General features: G+C 37.7%; 1 protein-coding gene across 1 annotated transcript; it reads left to right on the top strand.

Moving 5' to 3' along the window:
* Nucleotides 1-862: 862 nt before the first annotated feature.
* LOC306855572 (uncharacterized protein) lies at nucleotides 863-24,432 on the top strand (the record flags this gene model as incomplete). The annotated part of the gene is given in 53 exon segments (XM_079394335.1): nucleotides 863-938; nucleotides 3,302-3,484; nucleotides 3,790-3,927; nucleotides 4,077-4,103; nucleotides 4,204-4,389; nucleotides 4,966-5,097; nucleotides 5,195-5,257; nucleotides 5,369-5,395; nucleotides 5,489-5,668; nucleotides 5,786-5,812; nucleotides 5,995-6,105; nucleotides 6,273-6,338; nucleotides 6,596-6,823; nucleotides 6,926-7,018; nucleotides 7,123-7,170; nucleotides 7,483-7,533; nucleotides 7,626-7,658; nucleotides 7,749-7,820; nucleotides 9,154-9,195; nucleotides 9,292-9,549; nucleotides 9,649-9,675; nucleotides 9,936-10,166; nucleotides 10,251-10,280; nucleotides 10,863-11,186; nucleotides 11,277-11,306; nucleotides 11,436-11,657; nucleotides 13,088-13,117; nucleotides 13,210-13,519; nucleotides 13,521-13,573; nucleotides 13,656-13,868; nucleotides 13,977-14,009; nucleotides 14,350-14,376; nucleotides 14,486-14,518; nucleotides 14,603-14,692; nucleotides 14,778-14,834; nucleotides 14,933-15,019; nucleotides 15,271-15,294; nucleotides 15,441-15,467; nucleotides 15,552-15,653; nucleotides 18,406-18,456; nucleotides 18,563-18,910; nucleotides 19,010-19,139; nucleotides 19,173-19,261; nucleotides 19,367-19,414; nucleotides 19,536-19,697; nucleotides 20,010-20,048; nucleotides 20,167-20,355; nucleotides 20,467-20,529; nucleotides 21,526-21,627; nucleotides 21,806-21,847; nucleotides 22,711-22,767; nucleotides 22,907-22,963; nucleotides 23,339-24,432. Coding segments are annotated over 53 exon segments (5,406 nt in total). The 3' UTR covers nucleotides 23,377-24,432.
* Between the last annotated feature and the right edge of the window lie 176 nt (nucleotides 24,433-24,608).

Raw genomic sequence — 24,608 nt, 5'->3', positions numbered from 1 at the left:
ATGATGCTTACAGCAGCTTTAGCGTAATGTGTGACTCAAACTCCTATTGTCAGATCTTCTGGACGTCATTCAGCCTAAAAGACTGTTAGAAGTTTGAAGTCTTCATGATTTAGCATCAACATCCCAGTTGGATCTAAAGGCTTTGGGGCTACAGGGGTTATTAAAATCTGTGTTGTCAACCTTCAATAATGTGTCCAACACACACCCATTCAGTGTTTTTCCATCACATACATGATTTCATGTGTTCCTCTGGGACTCATAAGTTAATAACAATAGAGTGATCCATGGAGCCTGGCCAAATGACTTTAAACCTCAGAGGTGAGCAATCTTCCTCCTTGAATGATTGAATGATGGGTCCAGTCCTTAAATGTTACTTACACCCCCGTAGCTGGAAACAATATATCATGTAATAACCTTATCTGGAGTGATTTCTTAATGCTTTTGATTGGATAAAAAGAAATACTCTCCATGAGAATATCTGGCAGATGTTTCTCTTGGTGAGGTAGATGTTAAGAGAGCAAGAGATTTTCTCTCTCCCCCTATCCTCAAATATCTGTATTTATTTTTTGGCCAATGCTTTGACTCATGTTGGCAGAGGTGACCCAAATAAATGCACTAGCACCATTCATTTAGGGGGGCTAGGGGTGGGGTTTGGAAAAAAAGGAAAAAAAACATAATGTACAAGACCCAAGTGTGCTAGTTTCCCTAATTACGTAGTGTTCCTCCATCCTTTCTTTTTTTCTCTCTTTCATACTGACCCCCCACCCCTTATCCTTCTTGTTCAAGACATGGGTGTGCAGTGATTTGCTTTTGGGGGATAAAACCCACAGTTTGGGAGTGGAGAGGGATATTACAGAGCAGGATGGCCTGGAGTAAGGTACCTCTGCTCTTGCATGGATTTCTCCTGCTGGTTCTGTGTAAACCCTCCCTTCAAGGAGGTAAGGTCTCTCCAAACTCATTTGGCTTTTTCTATCTCAGTGCATTACAGGTGTATTGCAGTTTTGGCAATAGCATCACACTCTTTTAAATTTAGTTGCACACTGCTGACAGTGGATGCACTTAGGTTGTACTTTATTGTCTATGTTCTGAATGTTATAGGTTCAGGTAAAGGATGGATTATAAAAAGTAAGCAATTTGAATTAAAAGTGCTGTACTGAATGTATTGCTATAGTGCATTGTTGCAGGATGATTTACTGTGTCAATGAAATTTGACTCAGGTCTTGTTCCTGCATGATCTTAAAATCTTATTACTTAAAAATGTATGATGGTCAGGAAATATTGCTAACTTGTAGTTTAGTAAAGTTACAAGCTGTCCATTTAAAATGAGCTGAGATAGCATTTTATATTACTTTGATTTCCTATTTCTTTTCATTTTATAAAACTAAATATCAAAGAAGTAACATATCAGTGAAACATGATGCATTTGCATTTGGTTAGTTTTCAATGTAATTTTAAATTTAATTTGATACGATCACAAATAGTACTCCATAAAACCAGATGGATTTTGATTAAAATAAATTCTTTTTTTTAAAGGATTTGAAGTCTCCATGTTTATGGAAATGGTTTCCACTTGCCATCTTTTATTCATGTAGAAGGAATGATCTGAGAAATCTAATCCAGATCATTAAATCATATACTAACAACCTACAAGCATGTCCCAGTGGGTTTGTAGAACAGAGAACTTCAGCTTTTTAGTTCTAAGCTCTTGGAAGAGGTCATGTATAGGATGTTGTTCTTCATCTGAATCACATCCATTCTCTATTCCCCTATGCCTCCAAACCTTAAACAGCAAGGCAGGAGGACAGAGAAACTCATGTGGTAATGCGTTCGGTGCTGTTTGAGGCTTCACATGAAAGACTAGATGCAAGATTAGTTAGAACCCCCTGGGTATGTGGCATCATCACTGAGTAAAGGACAAGAATGGTCCTCATAAACTGGTAATGTGTTGCAGGAGCTAGTTCCAAATATGCATCGTTGTCAAATAAAAAAGTATGGGTTTGCAGTGCAAACAGTGATGTTCATAGAAATTTGGTAATATCTACTCTATATTCAATGTAATAATGTTTTAGACAATATTCTCTTTATTCTCCTCTTATCATTTTCAGGTTTCTCAAATACATACAAAAACACACAACTAAATGCTTCCTTATTTCTTTATCTGACATGCTATCATGAACAGGGGCCCGCTCTTCGTACATCGCTAACTTGGATTTGATTGTTGATGATTTGGCATGATCTTGGATTGTTTGGTTCTTCGAAGCTCATCCCGGAGTTGCTGTCATAGCAACAGGTCCATAAGTTTAAACCTGCTCGGGAGCAGGCTTATTTAATGTAAACAGGATTAGATTACATCTTTTTAAGCAGAATTGATACTTAAAATCTGTCCCAACCACTCCTACTTTATTACAAGAGTACCCTACCGATCCAGGGACAATAATTATAAATAATAATAATTAAAAAATGTATTTGAAAATAATATAATAATGCTGTGTAGTCTATAGGCTAATAGACATAGTCAGGTTTACTTATTGAAAAATGTATTTGTCATAAAATAATTACTTCATAATTGTATTGGAGTCTTACACACACAGTCATAGTCATGACAGATAGTCATGCATTAATTTGAGTGATGACAGCTATTATGGGAGTGGCTTGATGGAGCGCATGAGATGCAGATAACATGATCTTGACCCTTAAGAAAGTTTAATAAATGCCGTTAAGTAACAAATCTGTTTCAAAGATAAAATAAAATGAATGGCTAATTACTACTTTGAAATAAAAATGTAAAGCCTGTACAAATATTAGAAATCATGAATATTAATAATTGGGAATCATGTAAAAATTAAAATAATATAAAAAGAGTGCACGTTTAATTGATCTATTATAACATTTATGTAGTTTTGTTCGCTTAGCGCTGTGTCCTTATAAAAGTAAAACAATTTTTAATATAAATTATTTTCTAAGTCCTTATAAAATTTGTCAAGTTTTGTCAGGAGTCTTTTTTAATTATATGATGTCATGACATTGCTGTCTTTCTGCCAGCGAATCACTGCATTGGTGATCGTGGTTTCGAGTAGCCCCTTTTAAACCAACCCATGAATGCACAATTATCTCTGATATCTCAATCCAGCCATACTAATCATCAACAAAAGGTGCGTTCGAAGAACCGAATTAGCCAGATAACGATTAGCGCAATGATATCATCTTGTCATTTGATCTCGGATGTAATAAGCGACGTACGAAGAACGGGCCCCAGGACACATTAATAAAGGAATTTATTAATGTTCACTTTCTTTCTCAGGAATCTACATACCAGCTGGTGCAGGGGGAGGAACCGGAGCTGGATTAGGGGGTGGTCTTGGAACTGGAGCTGGACTTGGTGCTGGATTCGGAAGTGTTGGAGTTGGTACTGGAGGAGTTGGAACAGGATTAGGTCCAGGTGGTCTCGGAATAGGGCCAGGAACTGGAATCAGACCTGGAACTGGTGAGAATTTAAATTTATTCGTAAACATTTCATGTGCAATTAGTGTCCCTAGCTTCCATATCAGTGCTATAATAATCTTAATAAATTAGCAACTAATAAAGAATATTATATTGTGTATTATGTATTGCATTGCATTATGTATCTAATACAATAATTTTATTTATTTACTTATTTACTTACTTACCAGGAGTTGGAGGAATACCTGGTTTCAAACCAGGAAAGACAGGAGGTGCATGGCTAAATTTATCCTAATTAGTCATTTTAAGTTTGATTAAATTAATATTTACTTGTCTAACTTGTAATAGGCTTTGGAGGTGGTGGTGCTGGGGGGCAAGGTGCTGGACTGGGTGCTGGAGGCCTTGGGGGAGTTGGTTCTGGTGGTGCAGGGCTTGGTACAGGAGGACTTGGTACTGGTGGATTAGGCACCGGAGGCCTCGGAACAGGTGGATGAAATTTCCATAACATATTATGGTACTGTAATGTACAATAAACTGTAATTAACATAATTATAATTTTGTAATTAACATTTAACTATTTAGGGGCATGCTATTGAGGCACAAAAAAGATTTCATGAATTTGATCTTTTCCACAGGGTCATTCTTCAAGCCACCTAAAACAGGTGCGATGTAACGCATGCTAAAAGTTGGGTTTATTTTTAATAATAAAGATTGGCAGAGACATTGCTTTTATCAGATGAGAAATTCATTGTGTCAACACAGGAGGATATGGAGGTTTACCAGGGATTGGACCAGGTGGTACAGGTGTTGCTCCTGGAGGAGTTGGTCCTTATGGCATTGGTCCAGGAGGCATTGGACCTGGTGGCACTGGTACCATAGGAACTGGACCAGGAAGTGTCCGACCTGGAGGGATTGGTGCTGGTGTTGGAACTGGAGGCCTTGGAGCAGGTAATATTTCTCAGAATGTAATTTTACTAATAAGCAATCAAACTTAACTGAACTGTTTCCTATAAGGTTCGGCTAGTCTCTGCTAGGGATTGTAGAATAGCTCAGTGAAGCTGATCCAAATAAACACTTCAAATTCATATTGGTAGATATTTGAATGGTTAGACTGAGATTGATCTCAAGCGCATTTTTATTTCACCTTACTTTATTCTGTCTGTAGGTAGCAAACCCCTTAAACCAGGTGAGTGGGAGAAAACTGCAGTCAATAAAGTGTTCACATACATTTGCAATTTCAACTACATGGGGGGTGGTGATGGCACAGTGGATAAGACACATGCCTTTGGTGTGAGAGACCCGGGTTCGAATCCACTGTGAGACACCAATGTGTCCCTGAGCAAGACACTTAACCCCCTAGTTGCTCCAGAGGCGTGCGACCTCTGACATATATAGCAATTGTAAGTCGCTTTGGATAAAAGCGTCAGCTAAATTAATAAATGTAAATTAGGCAAATAATGTATTGGTTTGATTAAGACTTGCATGAGTCTTGCTTCATACAAACAAGTTATGGGGGTATTCCAGGCACTCTTGGAACTGGAGGTCTTAGTGGCCTTGGACTCAGGCCAGGGGGTGCTGGCCTTGGAGGTGTAGTACCGGGTGGCTTTGGTGTTGGCCCAGGAGCTAGTGGCATTGGTACAGGATTACCTGGACAAGGTAGAGAAACTGGTAGAGAAACTACATTTTTTGAAAGTTAAGCAATCTTTTATGGTGATGTTTCTCACAACAGAGAATTCTATAATTGTTTTGTCAGGTGTGGGCACTGGTGTGGGAGGGTTTGGCCCTGGTGGAGCTGGTCCAGTAGGTGCTGGAAGAGGTTAGAAAATTAAAACAAATGCTAGTAACTATATATTGATATTTAAAACCTTAATTCTAAATATTTTAAGTTTTGTTTAGTACCGTAATATTTTCCCTTTCTTGCTTCTAGGTGTGGGTGAAAAACCACCCAAAACAGGTAGGCAATCTGTAAGATGCAGTGTTTCATCTTCACTGAGGAATTTAAAGGTAGCTTCACTCTAAATATTTAAATATATACACATTATTTTAGGTTATGGAGGTCTTGGTGGTTATGGCCCAGGAGGTGTCAGCACAGGAGGTATAGGACCTGGTGGCGTTGGACCAGGTGGCATTGTCCCTGGTGGTGTTGGACCAGGTGGCATTGTCCCAGGTAGCACTGGACAAGGTGGCATTGTCCCTGGTGGTGTTGGGCCAGGTGTCTTGAGTCCTGGTAAGACATCTTTTTAATCAACAGTAGACACAACAAGAGTTTTTTATTACTGCCTTTGTGATTCTGTTTATAACACTATTTGATAAAAATAAACAAAACAATTTTGCCTTATCACAGGAGCAGGCAGAAAACCTTGGAAACCAGGTATGATCTGAATTTAAAAGTGTTCTGCAACTACAATAAAAAAAAAGTGCACACGTAATTAAAATCCATTGTTTTTGTTGTGAACATCACTATTTCTTATTAATTCTTATAGCTATTGCAGTCAGAAAGCAGTATATTGTCAATAGTTCAAGATGCATTTACATCAGATGGTGTAAATTTAGGTTATGGTGGGCTTGGGGGTTTTGGTGGCGGACCGTTTGGAACAGGAAGTCTTGGAGCAGGTGCAATTTCACTTACACCTGGAGGTGCTGGAACAGGCTATCCATCAGGTGGTAAGAATATACTTCCTTTCCTTCTGTGCTGTAGAGATGACAGAACATAATAAACAATAAAAAGGAATACATTTAAAGATGACTAGTTAAAAGTGAATTTTGAGGGGGCTAAATAATAAAGCAATATTATCTGCTGCTAAAAAAATAAAAATGTTATTTGTTTTTAGGTAGCTATAGTGGATATGGTACTTATCCTGGAGCTGGAACAACTGGTCAGAAACCACCAAAACCAGGTAAAGCTAGATCTATGGACGTGAGTATTGGCTTAAATGAAGATGTGAAACTTGATTACACTTGTCCAAAAAACATTGAAACTGTATCAACACTGGATTTGATTAAATAGGAATTGGACCTGGAGGTGTAGGAATTGGTCCAGGTGGCACAGGATTTGGACCAGGTGGCGCAGGATTTGGACCAGGTGGTGCAGGATTTGGACCAGGTGGCACAGGAATTGGTCCAGGTGGCACAGGATTTGGACCAGGTGGTGCAGGATTTGGACCAGGTGGCACAGGAATTGGACCAGGTGGTGCAGGATTTGGACCAGGTGGCACAGGAATTGGTCCAGGTGGCACAGGATTTGGACCAGGTGGCACAGGAATTGGTCCGGGTGGCACAGGAATTGGACCAGGTGGAGCTGGAGTTGGGCCTGGAGGTGTAGGAATTGGACCTGGTGGCACTGGAACTGGAATTGGAGGCGCAGGAGTTGCACATGGTGGAGGTAGGTTATAACTGTTAAGGGGCATAACTGTTAAGCTACTGCTGTTTGCAGTTGCTTGCAGCTTTTAACCTTTGCAACTTTTCAATCCATTATGGCTCCTAGCACATTTTCTCCCTCAAACTGGCTTACCGGGAACTGGAACTGGGACAGGTGCGGGGGGAAAAGCCGGAAAGATTGGGAAGGCACCAGTGCCAGGTAACTGTGTCTATTAATGGAGCTTCCCTTTTGTTGGAATATTTTTTTATCAAATCTTTGACACGAAATAATTGTTTTATTTTTTCCGTCTCCAAACAAACAAGGTATTGGAATTCCTGGGCTATACCAAGGGGGTATAGTTCCTGGACAAGGTGGGTGATTGAAATATTTGACAGTAATGGGATTTTCCACTGTTTCTAGAATATTCGGTAACACTTTATTTTAAGGTGTCCTTGTTACATGTTTCATTTACTTACTATTATAATAACAATTAATTATGCGATTAAACATGCAAGTAACCCTAAGCCAAACACTAATCCAAAACCTAACCATACAGTACTTACATGTAGTTAATTAATATTACTCAATACTTATATGTATAAATACACTGTAACAAGGACACCTTAAATAAAGTGTAACCGAATATTCATATATGACATTTACATTTTTGTTTTTATATGTAGGTTTTGGCGGTAGAGGCATTCTGCCAGGTGTAGCCACAGGATCTCAAACTGGTAAGATTGATGTTTATAGTTTTATCATTTATAGCTTTATCCAGCAATTAAAATATTTTCTGTGACTCTCTCTTCTATTTTGTTGTTTATAGGGCAGCTTGGTCAAGGTGCACTTGGAGTTAATGGTAAAATAAGTTACTGAAAGAACAGTTCTTTCAATAAAAGATATAAAAAATACTTCTAACAGAGCTCACTTATCTTTTCTCTTGCAGGAGGCCGTGGAGGATTTGGTCAACAAATACCAGGCGTGTTCCGTGGATATCCTCTTATATCACCAAAGTCTGGAGGTAGCATGCATTTTAAAATCTATCCCTTTATTGTAGTTATTTACATATGAGATCAACCAACGCAAATTATGCTTGTCAGCCAATTACATTAGCTTCTCATTATTTAAAGGGAACCTATTATGCCCCGTTTTACAAGATGTAAAATAAGTCTCTGATGTCCCCAGTGCGCATGTGTGAAGTTTTAGCTCAAAATACCCCTCAGATATTGTTTTTTCCTTGTTAAAATTGCCACTTTTAGGGTATGAGCCAAAACGCGTTGTTTTTGAGTATGTTGCTTTAATGCAAATGAGCTGGTGCTCCCGGAGAAGAGCGTGGAGCTTCAAGAGCTCAAGCTCGGCATTAGAAGAGCTAGCCTTTGCAAATAAACATTCCCCTATTAGTACAAGAATGTTATCTTTACAGAAAACATACTGTGTTTCAAAGTCAGTGAGCTGATTATATTGTGCATAATAAATTTGTGTTTATGAATTAAACAGACAGGGAGCATGGCGGGATAAAAATAACAACAAAGCTGGCCTCATGCTATCACAAACTTTATAAGTCCAACTTCTGATTATGAGCTCGACAACTTCAAGCGATCGACTCACATTGCTTTCATATGCAACTTTTAACTACCACATTCCTATTCACGATCATTCTGGTAGCACTTGAAGGCAGCATCAGTGAAAACAGACAGAGACAATGATAGCTTTAGCAATTAGCCTTACAGAGTGCCAAGAAGGTCTTTCAGAAAGGCAATTTGGAAAACAAATGCGTCATACTTACTTTGTCTGGATATGACGTTCGCGCACAAAGCGTTGGTATTGTTTCCTAAACATTAAGGGGACTTTACTGATTTTTTTCCCGTGATATTTCATTTGAAACTGAAATTTAGCCACAGTGTCCTCGGCTCAGATGGGGAGATTATGGCGACTCCTATGTTCATTAGTGCATCCCAAAACACAATGCTTGTAATGCCTCTTTGGCACTGACATTGTATATCTTCAGTAATTGCGGACCACAGCTTCTCACTCAGGGCTGTGTTTATACTAATAGGGCAGAGAGCGTCACACATGGGTGGGACTTTTTCCACTCTGTGACCTGAACAGAGGGAGAATCTGAAACAGCTCGTTTGGAGAGTATGTTCATGATTTATTGGTTTTATTAAAAAATGAGTGGGTGGATTTTTAACATTATAGGCTGGTTGTTTTCATACACTGTGGCCACACAACTGTTCAAACACCTTATAAAAATGATTTTTGTACAATAGATCCCCTTTAAAATCAAGCTATTTGCCATATGATTACAGAGTTTTAGAGTATTTATGGAAATTTACTTTCTTACTCCATTTAAGGTACAAGCGCTGCAAAATCTCAGGCTAAAGCTGCCAAGTATGGTAAGTCATGCAGGAAAAAAATTAAGACTTTCTTAGGAACAAGAATTTCAATATATGTCTAAACGACATGCTTGATATTGCTGACTCTCCTTGCAGGGGCTGGTGGTGTTCCGGGTCTCAGTGGTGGGCTTGGTGCAGGTGGTATACCAGGTGCAGGTGGTGTTCCAGGCATTGGTGGCGTACCTGGTGCAGGTGGTGTGCCTGGCATAGGTGGCATACCTGGTGCAGGCGGTTTGCCAGGAATAGGCGGTGTTCCAGGTGCAGCTGGTGTTCCAGGTGTTGGAGTCATTCCTGGAGCTAGCGGTGGAACTCCTGGTGTCCTATATCCGGGAGCTGGTGGTTCCTATCCTGGGGGTAAATTTATGATTTATTACAAATAGAGAAATGTTTCAGGATTATCTAAGACAATGAAATTTGCTGAAGTCTTATTATCCACGGATTGTCTCTCATTAGGAACTGGGGCAAAAGCTCGAAAGTATGGTAAGAAAACTTCTAGATTCATGTTACATATAATCACCTGGCTGACAACTGTCTCTATCATGGAAAAAATTACAGTAGATATGGGGGGGGGGGGGGGGGGGGGGTCCAGATGTTAAATAATAAACCATGTAAAAATAAATAGAAAAAGTCAAATTAAACATGAGAAATCAATTTCTTCGGGATTGACGTTTATCATGCAACATGCATAAAACAGAATTTCATCTTAATTTTTATGCAATTTTGGGTTATTTATTTTCTAGCTTCCGGAATAGGAATTGGTGGACTTCCTGGTTTTGGTTTGGGAGTGGGTGGTCTTGGAACTGGAGGACTTCCTGGTTCTGGTTTGGGAGTGGGAGGTCTTGGAACTGGAGGACTTCCTGGTTTTGGTTTGGGAGTGGGTGGTCTTGGAACTGGAGGACTTCCTGGTTCTGGTTTGGGAGCTGGTGGTCTTGGCACTGGTGGTATCCCTGGACCTGGAGTTAGTCCTGAAGGTATCCTGAAAATTACCTTGTTTTGTTTTTCAAAGTTATTATCATTAACAGCACAATGATATATACTATTCTGTCATATTTTAGGATATGCTGCAGCCAAAGCAAGAAAATATGGTACGACTTTACATTTCACATTTTACAATGAAATACTGTAGGTCTTGTTATTGGCAAATCAACATTAATGTCATTGAAATAGTCTTCACTGTATCCATAAATATACAATTTTGCTCTAGTACAGGGATAGCCAACCCTGCTCCTGGAGTTACAGTACCTTAGCTCCAACCCTAATCAAACACACCTAAACCAAGGTACTGAGAATTACTTAAAAATTGCAGGAAGGTGTGTCTGAACAGGGTTTTTATTGATATTTCCATCCTAAAAAATAAGACTGAGTTTAATAAAAAGCCAGATTAAATTTTTAGCTCTGTTGTTTGGCTTTTTTTTTTTTTTTTTTAGTATATATATTGTATACCCAACATCAGGGCTTCTCAACTAGTGTCTCACAGGCCAAATCCAATCCTAATAATAATATAATAAATATATTGTAATATAATATAATAAAATACAATATAAGAATATATTACTGTGCTTAGATTTGATTTTTTTTTCATACTGTATATCATTTGTGAAATTCTACCAGTCACAGAAACTTAAAGAATTGTAAGACATTGTTATTCACTGATAAATCCTATGTAGCTCAGCTTGGACGTACTGGAGGATTGCCATTGTCAGGTGTTGGACTTGGTGGACTACCTGGTGGAGGTCTTGGGATTGGTGGACAACCTGGAGGTGGAGTTGGAGGGCTACCTGGAGGTGGATTTGGTGGATTACCTGGTGGAGGAGCTGGTGGACTGCCTGGTGGAGGTCTTGGGATTGGTGGACAACCTGGAGGTGGAGTTGGAGGGCTACCTGGAGGTGGATTTGGTGGATTACCTGGTGGAGGAGCTGGTGGACTGCCTGGTGGTGGAGTTGGTGGTCTTCCTAGCGGTGGTGCTGGAGGACTCCCCGGCTCTGGAACTGGTACCAAATCATACCATCATATTGTAAAACATAAAGTTTCAATAAAGATTTGAGGTCATATTTAATATGAAATATTCTGATGCTTTGCAGGATATGCAGAGGCAAAAGCTCGTAAATATGGTAAAACAACCATCAATTCAATGCTTCAACATACTGCACTGTTAAATGAATTATGTTGGTTTTATTGATAGCATTTATTATGCAAACTTTACTTAGCTTACAACCTTAAATATTATTTTATTTTTCTAGGTCTACTTGGTGGAGGTGCTGGTTTAGGCCCAGGCACTGGATTAGCTGCAGGTATTCCAGGTGGATTACCAAACACTGGTGTCAGACCAGTTGGGGCAGGGATTATACCAGGAACTGGGGCTGGACAAGGAGGTGTCCCTGGTGTGGGTTTTGGTCCAGGAGGTGTACCCGGTGGTGGGCTTGGACCTGGTAGTGTTGCTGGAAGTGCATTTGGACCTGGAGGTAAATCAGTGTTTCTAAAGATTTCAAACTGGGCTATAAAACAATAACACTGTTGTCTTCTGCTATATAGCTAAATCAAAATTGTTCAAAATTGATGAATATTGCAACACTGACACTGTTATTGAACCAAACTGAAAAAACATTGACCTGACTTAAGATGCTTATAGCTGAAATAAACTTGTTTCATAATGAATGAACTTTACACAGTTACCAACACTGAACTGACTCTGAATAATAACATGAATACTGACTGGCACTGAATAATAACAATAATAATGTTGAATAATTGTCTTGCTACAGCTGCTTTACAGCAGAATTTGGATTTGCCTCATTTTGAAGTTTGCATCATTGATTCTGCTACTTTCCTGTTTAATACTGTATAGCTGCTTTGAAACAATTATACAAAGCACTATAAAAATGAAGGTAACTTGACTTGTGCCCCATTTTTACAGACTTTTCTTAGAGTGTAGTTTACTCTCATGTACTGTTGTAGTATATTTTTAAAGAAGAGAAGGAGAAAGGAAAGAAGGGTTGCTAACCACCTGACTTTGACTACAAGGTACACTTGATAGCCCATACTCATTGCTGTATTTTGCCCTCAACAATGTTATACATAATATTCTGTGCAAGCCACCACAGAGACAGTCTTTGCCCTGACTGTTCACTGTAGAGATATGTGAATGGTTGCGGCACAACTCTTCTTTTTTTATAGCCAAGAAAGATCTTCTCTATGCAACCTCATATTGAGTTTCTTATAGACAGTTTAGAAATAATGTACAAGATTTACAAGATACATCATTTGTTTTGCACAAACTCGGAGACAGACAGTCACCAAGCATCACTAACAACTCACCAACCATAGTAATGCAATGTCATAAGAAAATGATAGCTTCAACCTTTTTTGGAGTTTAATTAAACCCTGGCCAATCTGGAAACCTAAGTAGCATGTCTAGCCAAGTATATCCCCAGATGACCTTTCTTTTGGTTGACTAAATTTAGCCATTGCATTCTTGAGCACATTATAATGTCTCATCAGTGTTATCCAAGTGGATAACTGTATCATTCAAGCACACAGTAATGTAGGTTTAGTGTGCTTAGAGCACAATGTTGATTTTCTACTGGATGTTGATTTTAAGCATAAGCAGTATTTCCATACTCTGCTCTTCTTTCTCTGTAGCTCACCATTGTGCAGTTATGCCTCATAACACCTGGCCAAGGTTTTTTGAGGTGACATCTTGAAGTTGTTAAACTAGAGTATTTTTATCAGCAGGTAAAGGTGTTCCCAAAGAAGCACAAGCTATAAAGATCTTGCTGTGTTCATATTTGAATACTTTGTAGAATATGACGTTTAAAGTTTCATAACAAGAACTGTACATAGCTTTAACCACTGCTAAATCATATTTCTCTAATATTGACTTCTTATATTCTAGGATACGCTGGGGCCAAAGCTCGCAAATATGGTATGGCAACGTTAAATAATCTCCAAAGTTTAGTATCCATGTAGAAAAATACAAATTATAAATGACATTTTATTTATGCATTTTGCAAAAAGGGATTATTAGTGGAGCTGGTGGAACAGGATTGCCTGGAGGTTTAGGAGGGTCTCTTGGTAGTGGAACAGTGTCAGGTGTTGGAGCTGCTGGAGGAACACCATTTGGAGGACTTGGACCTGGGGGGGCACCAATTGGTGGTTATGGACCAGGAGGAGCACCAATCGGTGGTTACGGACCTGGAGGGGTACCCTTAGGTGGTTATGGGCCAAGAGGAGTACCTGCTGGAGGATATGGGCCTGGCTCTGGAGGTATGCTGACAAACATTATATTACATAAATGCAGTTTAGGCATCCTGTTTGTTTCCATATTTATACATTGTTTCTAATGCAGCATATCCAGGTGGACCAAAGGCCCTAAAATATGGTATTATATTTTAAATTCATCATGCCATCATATTTTTGTTTTTTCCTACACTTTGGTATGAACACTTTTAATACTTGTGTAGGTCCTGGTGGTAGTGGAGGAGCTCCAGGACTTGGTCTGCAGGGTCAGGTAGGAACCGGTCCAGCAGGAGGATTTGGCACGGGGGCAGGGCCAGTTGGTGGTTATGGTCCAGGGACTGTAGGAGGACCCGGGTCTGGATTTGCTGGAGCAGGACTTCCTGTCGGAGCAGGAAGCAGAGGAGGGCTTGGGCCTGGGTACGGAACAGGTACTGGAGGTAATTTAAACCGGTCAAAGTCATTTACACAGGAATTAGAAAATCTGTATTATTAAAACTGTGCCTGATCAACTTATCTTTCAATTAATTACATGTGATGTCTTATAGGATATGGACCTGGATCAAAAGCAGCTAAACATGGCAAGTTGAAACACACTACATTCACTTACATGTATATTGCAAGTGGCTCTTGATCATTGATTAATATACAGTACATTCAAATTGTCAAAAATGTTACCAAATATTTTATGAATATAAGGATGAAACATAATTTAATATTAATTTATGTATTTTTTTCTGTTTAATGCACATTACAAATATTTATTAAAGGTAAATATTAAATGCTTGCCTTGGAATGATACAACACTGACAGAAACTACATGACTTTCTTTATTTAATCGAACATAATCAGTTTGAGAAATGTCTCAGTATTTTTTGTCCATACAATTCAAACAAATAAATACATACATGTCTTTTTTAGTTCTGCCAGGAGGGCTTGGATATGGAGGTAAAGTTTTAAAAACTTTCATTAGATGTGAAATACTAATTAATAAACTGAAATATTTCATCTAAGCATTGGTGGGTGAACCTGCTGTTTTGTTCATTTCATTTTAAAGGGTATGGAGGAGCACAAAAACCACCTAAATATGGTAAACCACTTCTGGTACTTAATTCTTACAATTAAAATATCACATGTATACAGACTAAGATTTGACCCCATGCATTCCATCTAGGACAACCAGCTGGTGGGGCTGGAAGTGTGTTGGGTGGGTCGGTACCAGCAACTGGTGGAACCGGGGCCACGGGAACTGGAATTGGAACTGGTGATGATAACTGCTAAAAGAGGACTAAATAACAGTTAATAGATACAGATAGGAATTTGTTTACATGCTCAGCGTTACATCACAGGTGGTGTAGGTGGGGCTGGAGGCACACCAATTTCAGGAATCAAGCCAGACAAATATGGTGAGTTGGCAATCTATGGTTATACTGTATCATCTAAACATCCATATCTCCAGTAAAATATTACTATTCCAATTTTCAATTTAAATCCGCGGTACCAGGCATCATAGGAGGAACAGCAATTCCAGGAAGCACAGCTGCTACCGGCGCAGATCATGGAGCAGGACCTAAACCTGGAGTTGATGGAGGTAATGCAGTTCATTTAGGATACACATATGTAACGTCCATAATAGTTGACCATAATAACTATCAGTCTTACCTGTTCCATGTTAGTGATTGGCATTCCTGATGGTGCAACCCGTGGTGCTGGAGAAGGTCAAGGATATTACCTTTTTTTCTCTTACTCTATTATAGATATTTGTTGTATCTATTATTTGTAATTTAGCTGTTAATTTGTTTGTTCCTGCATTGTAATTTTAACCTTTTATTGAACACACAGGGGGAACAAAAGCTCCCAAGACTGGTAAGAAAAGTTTCTTTTTTTTTTTTTTTTACATCCCATCTGATCCCAACAATTAGGATAAAACAATTGTCCTTTTGACAATGTCAGAAAAAATGAACAGGCGTTTTCAACTTTTAGCCACCAGTTTTATTTTGTGATTATTTCAGAATCTGGCGGACCAATAGAGGGATCAGGTGGGTCTATTGGAGGTGGTATTTTAAGTTGGATTCCCAACTTTTTAAAAGGATAGAAACTGAGCAGCATGTAATCTTTTTCAGGTGTTACTGGTGGGTCCATTGATGCTGATGGACTTGATGGGGTTGCTGGGACAGGAATACCAATCTTAGCAGGAGAAAAACCAGGTAGACCCTTCCTTTTCAGTGAGCTTGTAGACATCATGTGTTTTCCTTTTATAGCTCACATTTAATTTACATAGAATAAAAACCATACATTGCCTCTTCTGTGACATAGTCAAAAACCCAGACAAGCCTACAGACATAAAAAGTTCACCAGATTATGTTTGTTCAGACACAATCTCTGGCCAACTGCACTATTCATAGAGTGCTTAAGTATACTATTTTGGGTTATAGAGCTTTGTTTCAAGTTTGAAGCATGGCTTAAATTGCACCATAAAATCATGCTTTTATTTTCTTTAACATTGATCAGATAGGGGGAAAGAGGAGGTACTTGGTGGATTTTAAGTTGCCTGGTCCTGCCACTCATACCTTCTTTTCCATCTTTCACTTTTATGATACTTGTATGTTTTGCCACAATATTCTTTAAAAAAAAAAACTCACATTAGGGGCTCACATTATGAAATAAATGTTTTTCTCCAATGCATGTTGGCTACCATTATTGGCACCCCTAGAAATTCTTATGAGTACAATATCTCTGAAGTATATTTCTATTCATATTTACATTTTTTAGCACACCAGGGTGATTATGAACATGAAATTGTCTAGCCATGACTTCCTGTCATGATTTATGATTATAAATATGAGGGACACAAAGGCCAAATTCCCTTAATCATCCATCACAAGGAGTAAAACCTAAGAATATAGTTCTGATGTACAGAACAAGATTGTTGAGCTTCACAAAATAGAAAGTGGCTGTAAGAAAATAGCTAAAGCATTGAAAATCCCCATTTCCACCATCAGGGTAATCAGGGACGCTGCTGGCCAAATGGGTGGCCTAAGCAAGATTGCATAGTTGTGCCCCCCTCCCTCAAATATTATGTAAAAAAAATACTATATAAAAATAGAACTTTAATAAAATATAAAAGTAAATAAATAAATTGTATTATTTACAAAGTATAACTGTAGCTCAGTTACCTATGGCTATGACTTTATTAATACAGTTGTCTGATTGATTTTATAGTCTCAAGCATTCAGAAATCACGCAAAAGAAAATTAAGCAGTTTTATACGATAAAACCATGGTTCATTTTTGTAAGGCTTTTGATGTCCACATGTTTTGTTGTTGTTGAAGAAATGATAGAGGCTGTAGCATCTATAGCAAAAAGGTGGCCAAAATGAAAGATTAAGTGGATATTTGAATTAAATGATTGGTCAAAATGGCCTATTAAACAAGGATTTGATCGTCCTGTAAGTGTAACAGCAGCAATTACCAGGCCTTTGGCTCCCTTTGCAGGCATTTGTAATAACATGTAATGTAAATAAATTGTTTATTTTGTATTAGCCTACATTATGCATTTTAACAGTGTTATTTGATGAAATTATATAATTATTAATTAACCAATCATTATTGCCTCATTGTTTTTACATAATGCATTTTAAGTCATTTTAAAGGCTATTGGTGGCTTTTATAACCACAAAAATTATTATCTTAATACTTCTTTGTAAATTATTACTTGAAGTAACAAAACCATGGTTAATTTGTTGTTACCATGGCTACATGAACCATGATTTTTGGTTTTATTGGTGTTAAAACCATGGCTAATTTTCATAAGGGAACATAGAAAGTCAGAGAGAATATTATAGGCGTTGTTGAATTACCAAATTTTGCCATAAGTTAAATATATTAAGGTTTTGCAATATATAAATACAGTATATTGTGGAAACTTAATTTTCTGTAGTGCTGCTTTGCAACGATTTGTATCGTAAAAAGCGCTATACAAATAAACTTGAACTTTTACTTCAATGAAAGGTTAGAATTTTGTAAAGTTTTTGAATGAAAGACCAAAAGGATAAACAATGCAGATTTATTTTCACAGCCAACTTTGCTCATATTTACCAAGGGTGCCAATATTAGTGGAGGGCACTGTAACAGCTGGTTATTTATGAAGACCATAATATAGCCTAGCAAAACCACATAACACAAAAAAAAATGATCAGAATGATTTGTAATTGCTTATTAAGTGTTGAAAATGGGATTTGAAGAGATACGTCAACCCAAAATTACTAGATTAATGACCCCTTTTTTTGTTTTTTTTTACGTTTTAGGTGTCTCTGGAACTGTACCAGGTTTGTATTTAGCTTTTATTTGTACTATACTGTAAATGAACAGTCATTTATTAAGTCTGACAATTCATTTTTACCTTATTGACGTTCTCCCTTTTTAGGTATTTGTAATCTGAAAATAGATACTGACCTCACATAAGATAACTGAATTCAAGATTATGGTCCCTGTTTCTTATTTTAGTAGTCAGTAGTGTTCGAGTTCACCTAACGTTACATCATGTTCAAAACTTGCTAATGTTACGGCTCCCTCTAGTGGTGGAGGAGTCTCTTGCATGTGGCCATAGTAGTTTATAAAACGAATTCTTTTGAAATTTATTGAGCTTGTGAATACTTTTTTTTTTTTTTTTTATGCAAATGTATTTTGCATTGAAAATTCACAACATAATCTGTATAAGGCACAAAGACAACTTTTATAACTTTTTTCCAGAGGCTCAAGATTAGTCAGTCATATACAGTCATATGAATGCTCAAGAATGAGCATTTTAATTGGTTCCCTTGAAAAGGTCCTATTTTAGGCTTTTAGAATAGCGATTTTTGACTGATTTTCAGTTTATATGAAAATAAGGTTTGTGGTTAATATTGCTTGAAGAGGCTTTAATGCTTTTATGTCCCAGTATGACTGAATCACTTAAAATAATGTTGTTCTTCCTTAGGAGTTGGCGATAGTGGAACACTACCAGGTGCCAAACCACTAAAGCCCCCAGGTACTTCATGCCATTCACTGTACTCTTACTGTCTCAAAATATTTGGGCAAGCAAAGCAGGTGCTTTTTCATTTGCAAAAAGATTTATTTTATTTTTCTTACTGTAGGCATTGGAGGTGGAGCCATTGCTGGACGTGGAGATACCCCAGGCACTATTGAAGGAGGACCGGGAATTGTAGGCGGTGGTCCAGGTGGGGTTGGTGGAGTTCCGGGAGGAGTTGGTGGAGTTCCAGGGGGAGTTGGTGGAGTTCCGGGAGGAGTTGGTGGAGTTCCAGGGGGAGTTGGTGGAGTTCCAGGGGGAGTTGGTGGAGTTCCAGGGGGAGTTGGTGGAGTTCCGGGAGGAGTTGGTGGAGTTCCAGGGGGAGTTGGTGGAGTTCCGGGAGGAGTTGGTGGAGTTCCAGGGGGAGTTGGTGGAGTTACAGGAGGAATTGGAGGAGGAGTTAAACCCCCTAAAGGTGATTTAGCATGAAAATCTTGATCTGTAACGTATATTAGCTGTGTTTTTCTGTATTTGTAAAACGAGGACGATAACACAACCAATGTGTTTCTTCTAGTTTACAGCGGTACAGGTGGAACTGGAGCTCTTGGAGTTGGAGGTGTAGGTGGAACGGGTCCCGCTGGAACAGGAGGAGCTGGACTTCTGCCTGGAGGTGGTGGTTTACTACCAGGAGGTGGAGATGAATAGTGTACTTAACATTTACATAAGAATGTAATTAGCTTGTGCCTTAGCTTGTGGGTTTGTAAATCTATTGTAGGTTATGGAGGAGCTGGAGGTTTAGGAGCCGGTTGGATCCAACCAGGGACTGGTAAATATTTTTCCGATTAAAATAAAACACCACATTCCTGATATTTTATGTACCAGTTATGACAGTTATTGTTTTGCTGAGAATTGTAAGTTTCATTTTTTGCAGGCCTCAGGTTCCCCAGTGGGGCTGCAGTGGGCAGCAAACAAGGAAAAGGTACCAGAAAACATTTTTGCTAATCCACAATTTTTATGATGAAAATGTAGTTGTGGTTGTATTTTACACACTGAACTGGAAAGACTGAACTTAAATAACTAATTTATCACTTTGATGAAAGTTTATGGGGCAGCAGGCACACCTGGTGGGCTTGGAGGCCCAGGCGGATATGGAACTGGACCCGGTGGCTATGGAGGTGGTCTAGGTGGTTATGGTGGTGGCCCGGGCGGTTATGGTGGTGGCCCAGGCAGTGCTGGAGGACTTGGAGGGCCTGGAGTTGGTGGTAAGTTTCCGAAGTTTTATCTGGGTGTTTACATATCTCATATTCCTCCCACAATTTTAAAAAGGCTTAATTAGGGTAACCTGGAACATTGGGTAATGTGGGACACCCAAGCAGCTGATGTGTATATTTCTTGTTAACAATACCAGAGAGAAATTGCAAAAAATCACCCAAATTCCAAGCTGAAGTTTGTTTTTTGATAGTGTGACCAAAGAACTACAAGAAAAGGAACAACAGAAAATACATTTTTACTTATGAAATTTAGACTACTGACACTTTTTTTTTTTTTTACATTTACATTTTTTTTTTTTTTAGGGCTTGGTTATGGCCCTGGCGCAGTAAAACCACCTAAAAGTATGTAAAACCCATCAAATCAGCACTTTAATACTACAATAACCTGTCCTTTGCAGGTTAGACAATTTATAATCACAACTTTTTTTTTTCATTTTCTTTTTTTTTTTCATTCTGTTAGGCTATGGAGGAGCTGGAACATTGGGTGGGGCTGGAAGAGGAGGAATTGGTGGAGGCCCTGGAGGTCTTGGTGGTGGTCTAGGAGTAGGACCAGGAGGGGCTGGAGGTCTTGGTGGTGGTCTAGGAGTAGGCCCAGGAGGGGCTGGAGGTCTTGGTGGTGGTCTAGGAGTAGGACCAGGAGGGGCTGGAGGTCACAATGCATTAAATACTAAAATATCGACGTGCATCTCAAATTACATTAACTACACATCTGCACCATAAATAATTGATATTAAAAGTTTTTTGTTTGTTTGTTTTTTAGGTTTAGGTGCCAGATATCCAGGTGGTGGCCTGGGACCTGGAGCTGTGAAACCTGGGAAATCAGGTCCTTGTATTTTAAAATATCAATATAATTATGACTTACTAATACTATCATTACATTAGCTTGTAATGGTAAACTACTAGTCTGGCTTGGATGATGGTAGAGAGAATTGTTAATTGTATTGAATATGCACTTGCAGTGTTCTTCACATCTTAAAAGAACAGTATATTAAAAAGCTGTTCTTGGAGATATGATATTAATGAAATAAATGACCAATTAGGTGTACTTAAAGATAGTATGCTTTCTTGACATTGTTTTTTTTTAAAGTGCACTGTAATAATGTAGTTCAAATTACATTTTAAATCATGTTTTCTTTATTTTATTTTTTTATAATCTTTTAATAATCTCAAATAAGTAAAATTATTTTGAGGTGTTAACTGACGTGCTATAGCACACGTAAAGTACTTGGTTATTAATTTTAACTGTAGTGTTATATTGCATTAATTTACAAAGTTAGTATATTTTACCTGTACTAAATTGCACCTTCATCATTGCAAATGTGTAATTAGAAATATTTTTAAATATGTGACATACAAATTTCAATAGAAATGATATTCAAGTATACTGTAGTGTATTTTACCATGAATACTTCTCAGTACTTTCCACAATACAGTGAACTTATATATATAAAAGTGTACTCACGTCCTACTTAAATGGGTCAAAAAGTACTCTAAAGTTGCATTTAATATATATTTAAAATATAATATATTTTAATTTAATTGTAAATCAAATGCATTTAAGTGTCTGAAAATATTACATTCAGTTTACACTTTACTATATTCTTTTAAAGTGTGTTATTTCCATAATAAGTATTATTTTAAAAGTCTAATATAAAGTGTTTTTCACAAGGGAGTATAAGTACTACATTTGTACAGAATTGCTCACCTCAGTTAATACCTCTAGCAGATGCTCGACAGTCAGATATGGCTGTGGTGACTTTAAATTGAACCACTATTAACATCTTTGCCTTCATATGTTGACATATTGTTTTTATTGTAGGGTATGGAGGTTTAGGTGCAGCTGGAGGCGTGGGAGGTCTTGGAGGAGCAGGTGGAGGACTAGGAGGTCTAGGAGGAGGTGCTGGAAGCCCAGTTGGAACCGGTAAAGTTTTATTTATTGCATTGCCATTTAAGATTATTTATAATAAGGCAAATTCACTTAACTTAGTGCATGGTTTTTGTCAAATTCTTTTTATTTGTCTCACCAACTAAATGAGCAAACTGGATGTAAACTTTGGATGGATTATGTATTTACTTGCCTTTGTTTCAATGTCCTGAAGGCTTTGGCACAGGTGCACTGGGTGGTCAAGGCTATCAGCCAGGTGAGCTATTATATCCTCAATTCTCCTTGTACCTGTTGGGGAAATGGGCGCATCCACACCTATTTTTCTTTCAGTTTAATGTATAAAAGAGCAGAGATCAGGATACAGAGTTACATTGGATCTTATTCTTTTCATCCATCCATTGAAAGTTCATGTGACCAAAACCTACATGCGTTAAAAAAGTACATAGAGACATCGTATAAGTAAATCATATGATTATATGAGTCTCTGGGTGAGAGGCAATCACTTTATTTGATGAACAGGTTTCATTTCAGGCTTTTATTCACATATAAACATTGATCAATACACATACATAGAGCACATCAACAATGGTGTGAGGCTTAGGTCAAACCTCATTGGTTCTAGTGCATTAAGTAAGCACATTTGAGCATTCACTGGACATATCTGATGTGCTCTTTGTGTTTCATTTGTATTTTCAAAGATGAACGATATGAGAACTTTTGGGTGAACGTTTGGGCTACTCTAGGTTTTTAAATGAGAATAAAGAGAGAGTAATTTTCAATTACAGCTGTGAATGATTTACATGAATTTATATGATTGTTCTGTACACAACAAGATTGCATGCAAATGGACATATTGCAATGCATGTGTGTGAAAGAAAGCTAACACAAGAGATGCTATGCAATGGAAGTCAGTTTACTTTAATATTTTGGATTTCTTACAAATAATCCAACCAAAAGCGAAAAGTCACAGCCGACAAAGACATCCAAATTATCGTTACAAAACATTCTGGATCAAAACATTACTAGAGCAACATTTTGGTAGTGTGTAAATAAACATTGAATGATGTTTAGAGTGATTAATGAAGAGTTGTGAATATATTGCATTTTATGGTATTGTAGGTTATGGTGGCACTGGTGCAGGGGGACCTGGAAGTGCTCCACTTACACCTCAGCAATGTAAGACGTGCTGCTATTTCAGCACACTCATTGTTAGCTAAAATGCAGCCCATGATAAAATTAGTTTGGTCTAGACCTTTACATTATCCACAGTCAATCACGAGTATTTATTGCATGTGTTTTGTATGATTCTTTATAGCAAAAGCAGCCAAATATGCAGCTCTTCAAGGCTTTCTAGGTGCTGGAGGCTACAGAGGTACGTAAGCAGACATAAATGCACTTCTCTCAGTTTTTTCTTTTTTCTATTGTCCATACAACAGAAACCTGAAATAATGACTTTTAATTGCACAAGTTCATGATTTAATAAACCAAAAGAAATCAAACCACAGAACACAAAGAATCAACTTTAAAATCAAAATGAAACTGACAATACTCTCTTTCATAATACACATTCCTGGTCTTATCAGTGCATGTTATTCCATGTAAATTTAAAGTAAAATTTAAATAAAAAATATGAATAAAATACAAGTACAATAGTTTCTCAATGATTCTAAGATAACTGTTTGTAGTTTGAATAAACATGACATACTGTTATCAGTAGTGGTGGTAGTGACAATGTCTTTTTCTGCAGGATGCCAAGGCAAATACTGCGGAAGGAGGAGGAAGTGAGAAACCAGCTGATAAAAGTGACCTCATAAACAAGTGGTGCTACTGCCTGATCTCAAATGCACTTTTTTACAGTTTAAAAGTGCCTCATGTAATATGTGAGAGATTTGGACATACACTAAAGAATTTTTCAGCCGTATGATTGGATGCGATGTGAACCTCACAAGGCACTCTTTGCACTGCCTAAACTCCCTTTACGTTACTTATGTCACTATACATTTTCTACAAGTTTAACATGATTGCTTGATTTTTTTTTCAGCCATTTTACCATTTAATGTTCCAGTTTAAAATTCTGCAGTTCCAGCTGTGCTTCTCTTATGGTCTTATAGTTTTGCTGCAGTTGCTCATTAACACTTAGTTTGTATTTAGACACATATTGCATAGGGACGTGTCGCTGCTATTTCAGGATGAACTGTGACAGTAGGGGAAGCAGCGTCATTAGGCTTCATGTTCTGGCCACCTATCATAAAGTAAAGGGAGCCTGTTTTCTTTCTAGCTGTATGCATATGAGTTCATGAACCCATATTTTGTCATTTCCAGCATCTTCAGTCATTCAAAGCGTAGTCACATGAAGGAACGAGATCTAGGCTTGCCAATTTTAGTCTTCTAAGAACAAAGTGCTTGTCGTAACTGCAGTAGACAGTAAGTACTGAGGATTATAAGCTGTCTTCAACGATACCTCAGGAACTTGAAGCGGTTTCTTTTCTAGTATCCTGACCCTAGTAAAACCTTGTTTTTGTTTGTTTGTTTTAACGTAACTCTTATTAAATTAAAATGTTGGGTTTTTGAGGGTATCTATGCATTTAACCTAACTCGTTTTGGGGTTTTTAAGCATTGTGTGTTGTGAATGTTGTATCTGTGTTTGTATAAGTGCAACTATTCAAATGTGACATGAAAGTATGATAAAGGCAATTCATCTAGTGAATCTTCTGGCATTGTTTACCTTTGTTCTTCACGTTTATGCACTTGTTACTTTGGGACACTCCAACACATTTTTGAATGACCTTGGAATTTATCTATCATACATTTTTGAAAATAAATAGTAAAAACTAAATCATGTAATTATTCTTTATTTTTTGAAAAGGAAATTATTTTAATATATATATATATATATATATATAATGCATTTTATGTAATAAAATATATAATTTTATATAATAAAATGTAACTTTTTTTATTGCTAACAAAATTATTATTTTAAAACCAGAATATTTAAGCCTAAATTTAAGATATTT

This window comes from Barbus barbus, assembly GCF_936440315.1.
Source record: "Barbus barbus genome assembly, chromosome: 36".
Taxonomy (NCBI): Eukaryota; Metazoa; Chordata; class Actinopteri; order Cypriniformes; family Cyprinidae; genus Barbus; species Barbus barbus.
This window is presented reverse-complemented; position numbering and strand designations above follow the sequence as displayed.